This window comes from Prenolepis imparis, unplaced genomic scaffold (assembly GCF_030444845.1).
Source record: "Prenolepis imparis isolate NDT839.2.m4 unplaced genomic scaffold, iyPreImpa1.0 SCAF_2, whole genome shotgun sequence".
NCBI lineage: Eukaryota > Metazoa > Arthropoda > Insecta > Hymenoptera > Formicidae > Prenolepis > Prenolepis imparis.
This window is the reverse complement of record NW_028141160.1, coordinates 21,430,152-21,441,682: the sequence shown is the minus strand read 5'-3', so window position 1 is coordinate 21,441,682 and position 11,531 is coordinate 21,430,152. Positions and strand designations below refer to the sequence as shown.

The following is an 11,531-nucleotide window of genomic DNA, read 5'->3' as shown; positions in this document are numbered from 1 at the left end:
AGAAGAGAGAGAGAGAGAGAGAGAGAGAGAGAGAGAGAGAGAGAGAGAGAGAGAGAGAGAGAGAGAGAGAGAGGAGAGAGTATAATAAATAAGATTTATTTATAAACAGATTAAAATTATAAAATTAAATCGAATTCTATATTAAGTACAATTTTTTTATAATATCGCGCTTGGTGCGTCGTTATATATATGTTAATATCTGAAAATACATCTAACAGATTTCACAGCTGCGAGCACGTATAACGTCAAACGGTACACCACGACATACATATATTGCTTAATTTAGCATAAAATGACGTGATACCGTTACGACCGAAACAAAGTTTTACAAAGTTTTACGTGCAAAGCGAAACGCAATCTTTAACTCTCTCTTGTCCATTGCTTCAAATCTCGAGATTGGATGAGATAGACGAGTTGGCAAACTCGTCGTCTCGTCTTCACGAAATGAAAATGTTTTATTCCAAGTACAATTTGTCTCTTCACACATCTTCGCGAACGTCGCCATTCGCTATCGATGTATATCGTACCCTCTTGCTGACCGAATCGAGCATCGGTTCAATCTTCTTCTGGAGTTTCGTCCGTTGCAGGTAGACCAGAGCGCATACCAGGGCGATCAGCAGCATCGAGAGGAAGCAAAGTATCACCGTCGTTCCACGTCGGGTGGACATCAGCAATTTCGATGCGCAATTCTTCGTTTCATGAAACTCGTGAGTCGCGTTTCCTAATAAAAGCGGAAGAGCGTATTAAATTTCGATCCTCGTATAATGAAAAAAAGAATTAATATTCAAAAGTACCTTCGTAGCACTGTAAGCTAGCCTTGTTTCGAACAAACACCTTTGTCTTCTTCATCCACTTGATGAACGGATTGAGCTTGCAGGAGCATTCGAAAGGATTGCCAGTGAAGTCTACGGTCACAGATCGATCGTGCTTAGCGAGGTTGTCCATAGTATGAAGATCGCGTTCGAGGACGCGCGTGAATCTGTTCCGTCGAAGATCCAGGAAGCGCAGATTGTGCAGACACGAGAGATTAAAGTGGAGCGCGTTCAAAGCATTATCACCAAGATGGAGGTCCAGGAGCTTCGGTAAGTCGCAGAACACGTTGATGTCTCGAAACTCCGAGATCTCGTTTTGCTCCAAGTGAAGTTTTATCAATTGCGTGAGGTTACTGAAAAAAAAATAAAAAACGTTATATTTCTTTTTTTAGAATGAACCAAATGAAGATCAAAGATTAAGAGACGTGAAGCACCTGTTGACGAAGATATCGTGAAGCGTCGACGCCAGGTTCCTCGGTGGACCGTCCTCGAAAGCGTCGGTCAGATGCAGCTCCAGAAGGGAGACGAAATTGGAGAACACTCTCGGATGGCTCCTCGCCGGGTCCAACGAGAGCTCATTAAAATCAAGTATGAGACGCTCCACGTGTTGCACGTGATGGTAGGCCTTGCCGCGAATTTCGCGTATCTTGTTGTTCGACATGTCGATCACTCTCAGATATGGCAGGCTGTCCAGAGTCCCGAACACGTTCCACGGCAGTTCCTGCAGTTCGTTTCCCGTAAAGATGAGCACCTAATAAATTGAAAAAAATGTTATAGTTATATAACATATGAGGGAAAAGTCAGAAAGTATAAGGTTCTCCATTATTAATTTAATTTTCTAAATAATAAATCAAGAAGACTCTGATATATAAATACAAGATGCGGTATAAAAAAGGATAGTAAGAGGCATAAATATTATTAGGCAATACAATCATTTTTTAATTCTTCTATATTTATTTTGAATATTTCGGTTCTTCCTTTAGATCATCCTCAGCATATCGAAAAGGGGAGGGAAGGATAGAAGCGAATCTTCTGACCTCGGCAATAAACAAATAGTACTGTGTACTCTGTGCCTGATGTTTACCAATCTTTTTATATCATGTTTTGTATTTATTTTTTAATACTTAATTTTTACAAAAGTGCTTACCTTATAAAGATATATTCTTACACTACTTTTCACCTACTTTTATGAGGTAAGCACTTTTGTAAAAATTAAGTATTAAAAAAAATTAATTAATTGGGAACCTTACTTTCTGACTTCCTCTCGTATATACATATAGAGTATGCAACGTATGCAGAGAAGAGATATCGCGTCTCCTTAATCTTATCTATGTTACGCACTTGCGTGTCGTTGGGAAGATGCGCCAGCGGGGACGTATCGTGGAATCCCGTGTTCGTGCAATTCACGACGTACTGATGATGGCCGTCATAGCACGTTCTCATGCAGTGACAGCGATTTTTAAAGGCCGGGCCGCACTCTATCCTGGACGACTCCAATGTCTCCAGAGAGTGAAAGTTCGGGTCGATGCAGTCGTTGATGGATCCGACGATCGACGCGGATATAAGTAAAAAAGTCGAACAAAGAACGATGGTCTTCATCGTTGGCTGATTGACGATGACGCTCGGTCGACCTCACGTGTTCGGAATGATTTCGAGCTTACATTTATAAGCTTACATCCGACCGCTGAGTGCGTCGCACGGAATTTATCAGTTAAGAAGTGCTTCACGCATCACGCACTCTATCTATAAATAAAATATAAGAGTTATATCACACAATCGTCGAACCCAGTTATTTGAAATGACTCCTTTTTATATCTAATATAATTGATATAAGTACAAGATACTTCGCAAGCAATACCGATCGCTTTACCTTTGAGCAGCTCAATAAAACTCAGTTAAAAAAACTTTAAACGAAAGAAGAGAAGAGATAATTAAATCGTAAATTCATGCGATTGCACTGCGATTATGTAAATGTTAGGCCGTCGTATCTGTCGGCAAATTAAAGTCTTAGTTTTGAAGTAGGTCGTACAGTCATATCTTGGAGTCGGGATAAAAAAAAACGTCAAACTAGCTCTCCCACGCGATATAGGTGATGTCGAGTAAGAAAACCGCCTTTGCGTTAGACTCTTTTGAATATTATACAGACGAGATCGGAATATATCGCGCGTTTGATTACGCAGCGTGATATGTGACCGTGGCACGATTACACTTGGCAGCGTTGGCATTGACAAAAAGCACGTCAAAATTAAATTTAACAATCGCAAACGCGAAAGCAGACGTGGCAAACGAACGGTGGATCAGCTTTGTTTGCCGAATTTTAAATAAAACCAACGTTTCCCCCTCAATCGGCGTCCTCATTAATTAATTATAATAATGGATAAAAATCTTGTATCTATATACCACTTTCTATAAAAAAAAAATTTGCTTTCACATATATATTTAGCCAAGTACACATTTATCGTTCGATTAATTCTGGTTACACGTGCCTTAAATTTCGACTTCCATCGAGACTGAAGAACAACAGGAAATTTCTATCCATCTAAAGATCTCACTTATTATTCCTCCCGCATGTCGTAAGCAGAAAAAAGAAACTCGGGGATCCCCGAACGCTTTCTGTCCAAGACAGGGAATGCATCGTCTGTATATGTTTCAAGTTGCGAGAGAGAGAGAGTGTGTGTGTATATATGTATGAGAGAGAAAGAAAAAGAGAGACCTGTCCTGTGAATAACCGATCAGAAGTATACCTCGTTTCGGTAACTTGCACTAAAACTTTCCGGAGTCCACGGCGGCGAGATCGTCCTGTGCGAAGCACTTTTGGAACCGCGTACGAAGAGACGACTGAGTCTCTCTCGAGGAAGGACAGGAAGCGGACGCTCCTGTGTTCTCCGCTCCACGACGGACCGCACAGCATTGCTCGGCCGTGCTTCATCCCGACCGCACCTGCGGTCCCGCTCCCTCCTGGGCCCCTTTGCGGGCCCCCCAGGTACATGCAAACTGGCCCCCTCTCCAACGTTCCTTTACCATTACTCCTCCGGTTTCTCGCTCTCCTGTGTATAATCGCCTTCTTCCGATCTTTCCTTTCTTCTTCTTCGTTCTCGCAGTCGATCGAGCGATTGCTCACTCGCTTCGTTTGGTTCCGCTTTGAGATCATCGTTATTAAGGACTTGCAACGTGTTCCCCGGATGAGGACGCGCGATTAGAGCTGCTTATTCTGTGTGTAGCGCCTTATAAAGTATAGTTCAAATTCGGCGTTTGACGAAGAATTTAATTTTGCAATTGTTTCACATTTACAGAAGACTTTATTAATTACCCTTTCGCACTCTCTATTACTCTGTTCTTATTAATTATTACTCTTCTTTAGTCTATTTTTATTTTCATCGCATCGCAATAAAAAAATCTGACGCATTTTTATACAATTTTAATTATTCAGTTTCAGATTCGGTGGATCTTCTTCCAGTGATTATAATCTGATTATGTTTCTTGAAATACTTAAAAAGAGTTCAAGTTTACAAAGAAAAAGACAAATTGATAAATCAATAATTAGACAGTGTAAAATATAGTACATTAGATATTCTTTAAATATTTTATATATATATTCGTCATTCTTTACATTAATCATAATTAAACATCTCATAAAGATAGACAAGTATCTTTATTTGTAGAGAGCTGCTGGATGCAGAATGGAAGTCCATTCGAGGAATATAATTGTCTCAATTTCACGATGTGATAGCGGGAAGAGCGCAAATAAATCGTTTTAGCGTTACAATCAGAAGCTTACGCTTTATTCTTGCACGCGCAAGTGCAATATAATTTTACATTAGATTTATTTAATATTTTTATCTCTTATATTAAACGGCAGACAACATTTAAATATGTGTACAAATACAATTTGCATTGAAAAGATATAAAATTGCAAAAAATAATCAATAATAGAATACTTTCAGAAATTTGTAAAAAAATTAATTTGTAGGTACATGCGTGCGTATGTATTTGTGCGCGTGTGTGTATATGTATATAAGTATTCATACAGAATCGAAAGAGTATTATACGATTTTTAGTCAAAATACGTATTGCTGTTACACGCCGTTTTGTATTTCTTTTTTTTTTTTACATACAAACAACAATTATATTTTGCAATTGTTTTATATAACATCGACGACTTCGTTGCTTACTATAAAATCATTTATGTTTTATTTAAACGGCGAATATATATCGTGTCACGATTTAACAATTGATTTGATCGCGAATTTTAACAGCCTCTAATTTAATCGCTTTTTGGATTTTTGCTCGCGACAATCGTCAGAATGGCATCAAATGTGTCAAAAACTTAATTTCAAAGACAAATTTTTAGATTATCGCTCAATTTTTCGTAATCAACATTTTTGCAAAAATCTTAATTTCAAAGACAAATTTTTAGATTATCGCTCAATTTTTCGTAATCAACATTTTTGCAAAAATCTTAATTTCAAAGACAAATTTTTAAATTATCGCTCAATTTTTCGTAATCAACATTTTTGCAAAAATCTAATTACGCAATAAAGCGTACGTTATAATTATAATTATATAATGTACATCAAACATTCAAACGTATTTCGACTTTTATAATATGCAATGCATCTTTAAATCATTGCATAAAACCAGTCACACGTTTATTAATGATAACTTTTGTAAATGAAATCAAAAGAAAGAGATTATATAGCACATCAAATATGATACAAAGATTCGAAGACTATTTAGACTCTTATTATATAATGGTATAAAAAATATCGATACTTTAATAAAACGCTGCCTGAAAAAACAGTTTCGGTACAATAATTTTAGCTGCAATTAATACAATTTACAATTCAAATTGGACACATTACTACTCATGTAAACAGAGAAATAAGTAGTACTTTTTAAGAAATTGGCGGTAACGATTACTGCTGTATTTCACATAGAACCTATATAAATATAATCGCGTTATTAATACATATATATATATATAAAATAATACATATAAACTATAACATATATCATGAGACAAAGCAAGTAAATCGATGAGAATTAATATTAATCATTTTTATATAGACTAGATACTATAACGATTGCGCTGTAGATTAAAGTACAGGGGCTACATTGATGAGATATCGTAAGTATGTTGATGTTTTCCCATCAGTTTTGATTTGCGAGATTAAGCGTCGAGAACATTAATTAATGTAAAACATTATTTAATGTCTCTTAATGTGAGATTTCTGTATTCAGATCATTAAAGCCTACACTATATTAGTCAAATGAAAATACAGCTTCTGATTTATTAGCGATAAATTAGATAAAAATTGGAACTTATAATAACGCAGTTTAACATTATTTAAAATATTAAACACATGCTAGTAAGATACATTATAAATATGTCAGATACAACAAAATATGTGCTTTTTGTCATAGACGTAATATTTTTATAATATTCCTCTCATATTATGCAATTTTCACTTTATATATCAACGCAATGCGCTAGTTTGGTTTACTACTTTGGCCCGAAGAAAACCTAGCTGTATAGGTACCTTGTGAAAGATATATATTAAATGCTTATGTATATAAGTCTTTAAACTGGAAAAAATATATATTTGTATATAATAAAAGAGCATTCTTCTTTTTGGCAGTAATCGGAAAAACCGAATATAAAATGTTCATTCAAAATGTTAAATTTGCATTTATCAACTAATCTGTCTCTTTGCCCCCCAACCCCCCAAAAAAACAAGATTCTCTTCTCGAGTATATATATTATATCGACATATATAAGATATACAGGTGTAGATATAAAGATCAAGGTAGAGTATTAAAATTCTCTCGATAATATCGTGGAAGTAAATGTGATATTAAAAATGATATTAAAAATATTCAGGAAGCATTTATCTAATCAGACTTTTTTCTACAGTCCTGTTGTTATGTTCTCTCAAATCTTTTTTTGAATGACTTATATACACACTATCTCAAGTAATTATATTTGTACCAATTTAAATCAGATATATACTACAGAAATACTACTCAAATTGATGCAAATATTTCATAAATTTTGCTCTATCTTTTATCCAATAGCCTCGATTTGCACGGATCTTTCTTTGAAATTTATGTACATGTCCCGATAAAGATCACATATAATTATATATTTCAATTTAAGGAAGATACCTGTGTGCAATTTATCTTTGTATCCTTTTAAGATAAATCAATCAAAAATTCGATATACTATATATTACTCACGTTGTATGAGTTATTCTGTACGTGATAAAGATAAATTGTAGATCAATCTTGTAAAATATATCCATTACAAGATGTCAATATCAAGTTATTTACAAAGAAATAAAATTATAAAATGTTTCTATTATATTATATATATATATATTTATATAATATATGTCTCAGATTTTGAATTGGTCCCAAAATAACGCGTACCAATTCATACAAGATGATGATACAGCCTAAGAAATAGTTACTTACCCAATGTGCTTTGTATCAATCAGAAGAATATTTCGTCCATACGATATGATCAAAACACAATTTGCAAAGTATCTATTAGCATTGGCACGGAAAAATGAAAGTTTGATATTTTCTGTACGGCATTACTTACGGGACGTGGGAAGGAATTCAGCAAGACGAAGAGATTCTTACGTGCATGATAAATCAGTTTAAGCTTTGTATCTGTCCGACGCACCGCCTTCGCAGCAACAAATTAAAGCGAGTATCAGACCAAGGATCTCTACGATCAGAACCAATATCGCCGTAATCATAACGTGATAAGTTTGACCCTTCAGCGTGTCCACCAATTTTTGCGTGCATCCCTGCAACGCAATTTTGTTTGTTATCTCGACATACTTTATATTTAATGCACAATAACGCATGTAAAAATTATACAACGAATATAAAATTATTAGAGATGTAAAAGTATAACATTACCTCGCTGTAGATGGCGGGGCTCGCGACTCCGGCAATTTTCATGCTGCGACCCTCATTGCAGGCGGTAGTGCCTATATCTCTGCAACACGATTCTGGTACTTTGAATACGTTGTTGGCATCGCTAGAGACGGTCAAGCTAATTGGAAGAGAGGGATCCTTGCTCGCGTATTTGCTACCGGCCCAATCCGCAGGTCCAGTGGCCCCGCAGCATTCGAGACCGGATTGAATCGCGTCCATTATTTGCGTACGAGATTCCACCTCGCCATATTCCTTCTGCAAAAGATGATGCGATGTTTGTTTATACGTTCCTAACGTATGATTACTTACAGAATAATTATAGGACATATAATAATTAAAATTACCTTGACAGTGTTTATCACGGAAGACCTCAACAGTCCGTCTAGACGATCGCCATGAGTGTAGAGCCAGCCTGCGAAAGCTATTTGGGCGACTATGATAACGAGTATGATGACGAAGAACGTGATTAGACTACACCGAGAATGCTTCAAAGAGCCGCAGCAGCCTAGGAAGGCGACGATGAACATGAGGATACCAGCGGCGAGCAGGATGTAAAGACCCGCGTCGTAATTGTTGCCCTCCTGAGCGATCGACACCAAGAATGTCTTGTCCGTCAGCATCCATGATGCCAGAACTATCACTGCTATCGCAATAATCTGTAAAAGAGTAGATGCACATATATTACATGTCGTTTAATTATATCCATCTATTATATTCTTATATTCTATCCTTCATTCTTTACTTCTCGTATATAATTTTATTCATAATTTATCTCTGGGAAAACTCGAATTCGCGTGACGTTTACAAAATGAAACGCTGTAGTACAAAGAGTACAGCTTTTCAAGTACGCATACATATGTAGTTCCCGCGTTGCAGGATGAGAGGAAGGCTAACGAGCCACTTTAACAACCCGAACCGAGCAGGACAAGGGAGGACGCAACATTTACAATGGAACAGTCTGTCCGCCAGATGTGGCGGAGCCTCCATTGAAGCGCGCGAATTTTTATGGGGTTTCCTGCGTCGCGTCTCTTGTGAAACGCGTTCCACCGGATACCGAAGTTCATATCTCAAAAGAGATCGTTAACAACCGCGCACCGTTTTCAAATACTAGTACATTAGTCAATTAGCTTATGTAAATGAATATGAATGAAAATATATGTTAATATACGGAATCTCCGTGGGATCAAATATTTGTAGAGACGAGAATTCTCTTTCTCTGCAGAGAGAGAGACAGCTACAAATTTTTGGAATCGAGAATTTTTTTCTCGCGACAAAGATTCACGGAGACAAATGGATATATATACGATCTCTATCTGTAAAGAGGGAAGATTGGAACATATAAATCGCGAATATAATACGCAATTTTCAAGAGAACGCGATAATGAAAACGCTGAATCGAGAATTTCGATATTTTTATACAGATGTCAGATTTCTACGAGTGGAAAGAATCTCTCGGAGATATACGTTTTTCAAAGTCCAGAGTGGTCGACATGTTTTTAGATTTGTCTTCTGAAATATTTACTTATAATTAATTACATAATTAATTACCGATAATAATAATTACCGATAAAAATACCGCGCTTTTGTACAAGCTGTTATGGCGAATAATTGAAAACACATGCGAAGAATCTTTATTATTTTTATTTCAAAAGAGAAAATGCTAATTTTACTAAACGCGATAACTTTCAATTCATGTATAATGACAGTTGCATAAACGCCAAGCATGAAAAGACTTCCTGTATCCCACTACCTTTTATTCGTCGCGAGTTGAAGAGCGCTCGCGCACGACAACTAAAAGCAATCTGGTGAATCAGACGGATTCCAGCGTACTAATATCAGAGCTAATACCGATTGGATTCGAACAACTTGAAACGTCAACATGATCGTTTCTCTTTTCGAGCGGTCTTAAGTCGTAATTTCATCCGCGATAAAACGTCACGTATTTTTTTTCGAAATTTTTCTCGCGAAATAGAAAAAAAAACATGCGTTGTTTTTATAAACAGTACGACGAATTTCGAAACAGCTGATGTATCATTAGGTCTGTTCTTTTTAGCTGAATTGGCTGCAGTAGTTTCAGAGTTAATTTTTTTCACTCCACACTTGGAAGGAAAAAGATAAACTGTGAATTAATGCAGCCATAGTTCAGCTGAAAAGAACAGACCTATTATATTGTAGATATACGACGAATATGGTCAGTATGCGAGATGTAGTCAGAAGACGCTGTTTCGCTATGATATACTCGTAACAAGGGAGATGACAGAAGAGAGATAGGAGGTGGAGGAAGGAAACGGGGCCGCGTCGTGTGGGTCGAAAGTTCGTAGGAGGAAACGTGCTCGTTCTCTTCGACTACAAAACTATATTTAAACACGCATTTATCCAAGCATAAAATATTTCGTAATTGTACATATGCTTGGGTTTCCCTATGTTTGCCCATTCGCTTAACGAAAAGAAGAGTTTAGTATTATTGACTCGTTAAATTAATACTTCTTCGTCTCGTCAAAAATTCATGCGCAAATATTATTCGCTCCGTTTCTCGAAGGTCTCTCTCTTTCTCACGTCTTTTCTAGGATTCTTCGGGGTCCGCGTTTTATATACTTTTGGCCTGCACTTTAAAAGCCATATCATCGATATTTCGGTCTCGGACGCGATCGACCCCCACGCATTCGTATAATCTCTCATTCGCTCAGAGAGAATAAATCTCCTCTCTCTCTCCCTCCTTCCCTTAACAATAAAATTCGAACGAAATATAGCTAATAAAAATTCAATCATTAATCCACCCGTGAACGCCTCGCATTTGCGGGATGCGTAATTGCATTACCATATAGCATATCGCGTTTGATAAAATTAACATCGAAAACACGAGCGAAAGGGCAACAATGATAACGATTAACGAGTTATGACGAAAACAAAAAGTCTCAATCAATTACAGTATAATATATATATAATAATCATTTCTAAAATATAACGACTCAAAAGATCGAATCGTCTGCTCGCCGGGGAGGGGGAAAACCGCGCGTTCGCTCGTCGACAAAACGATATCGCGATGAATTAAATCGGCCGGGTGTGGAGGGAAAATATCGATCTGACAGAGACTCACCAAAAATACGAGGCTCACGGCCACCAGCGCGTACTTGGCGAAGTTGTAGCAAAACGTTCCCATGTTTTTTCTTTTTATTTTTTTTTCCCCTCTTCGTCGAGATTCTCACAGATGAAGAGTCCACGGAGGGATGAGACGATGACGCGAGGCGGGGGTGATTTTCGTGCGATTCGCTTCGCGCGTCTGACGCCGAGTGCCAGCGAGAGATCGCTGATAGGACGAGAGAGCCCCGCTGCTCCGAGATGAGCGAAGAGACGCGAAGGATTCTCGCCTCCGCTGCTCGCAGATTCGACGGATGCGCTTCTCTCGCTCGAGTCGATGGCGAAGGGACGTTTTCGATGCTCCGATACGACCGCGTGGTTTTTCCGCACGGACAAAAGTCACACGACGCTCGGCTGTACGCGCAGCTTTTCACCAGCTTTTTCGCAAACGATCACAATATACCGGAGCAGACGCTAGATTGTCACTGAACGGAGCAACTGTCTAGCGCTGTTGGCGCTACCATAGACAAAAAAGATTACTAGATGGGCGTGCGAATGCGAAGAATAAGCGCATGAAGTATGTGATATAATGTTGATAGTGCTACTATCCTGTAGAAAACCAAGGTCAGATTTATAGAAAAAGATACAGAGTTATATATTTATATAAATATTTCGTCAATAAGTGATACAGCT

General features: G+C 37.5%; 2 protein-coding genes across 3 annotated transcripts; both read right to left on the bottom strand.

Moving 5' to 3' along the window:
- Positions 1–80: 80 nt before the first annotated feature.
- On the bottom strand, positions 81–4,074 carry LOC145932635 (trophoblast glycoprotein-like). 2 transcript variants are annotated; one of them, XM_083031734.1, is made up of 5 exons: positions 3,526–4,074; positions 2,154–2,555; positions 1,247–1,563; positions 795–1,165; positions 81–721 (listed from the first exon to the last, which is right to left on the bottom strand). In XM_083031734.1, exons 2-5 carry the CDS (start codon positions 2,409–2,411, stop codon positions 480–482), a joined length of 1,188 nt encoding a protein of 395 aa, XP_082887860.1. In that variant the 5' UTR covers positions 2,412–2,555; positions 3,526–4,074; the 3' UTR covers positions 81–479. The 2 variants fall into 2 exon arrangements, with proteins under 2 accessions (XP_082887860.1, XP_082887859.1); XM_083031733.1 differs by having other exon boundaries at positions 3,557–4,074.
- An 806-nt stretch (positions 4,075–4,880) lies between these two features.
- LOC145932637 (CD9 antigen) lies at positions 4,881–11,358 on the bottom strand. Its single transcript, XM_083031738.1, has 4 exons — positions 10,858–11,358; positions 8,105–8,416; positions 7,743–8,015; positions 4,881–7,627 (listed from the first exon to the last, which is right to left on the bottom strand). The coding sequence occupies exons 1-4, from the start codon at positions 10,918–10,920 to the stop codon at positions 7,475–7,477; spliced, it is 801 nt and encodes a 266-aa protein (XP_082887864.1). The 5' UTR covers positions 10,921–11,358; the 3' UTR covers positions 4,881–7,474.
- Positions 11,359–11,531: the final 173 nt, after the last annotated feature.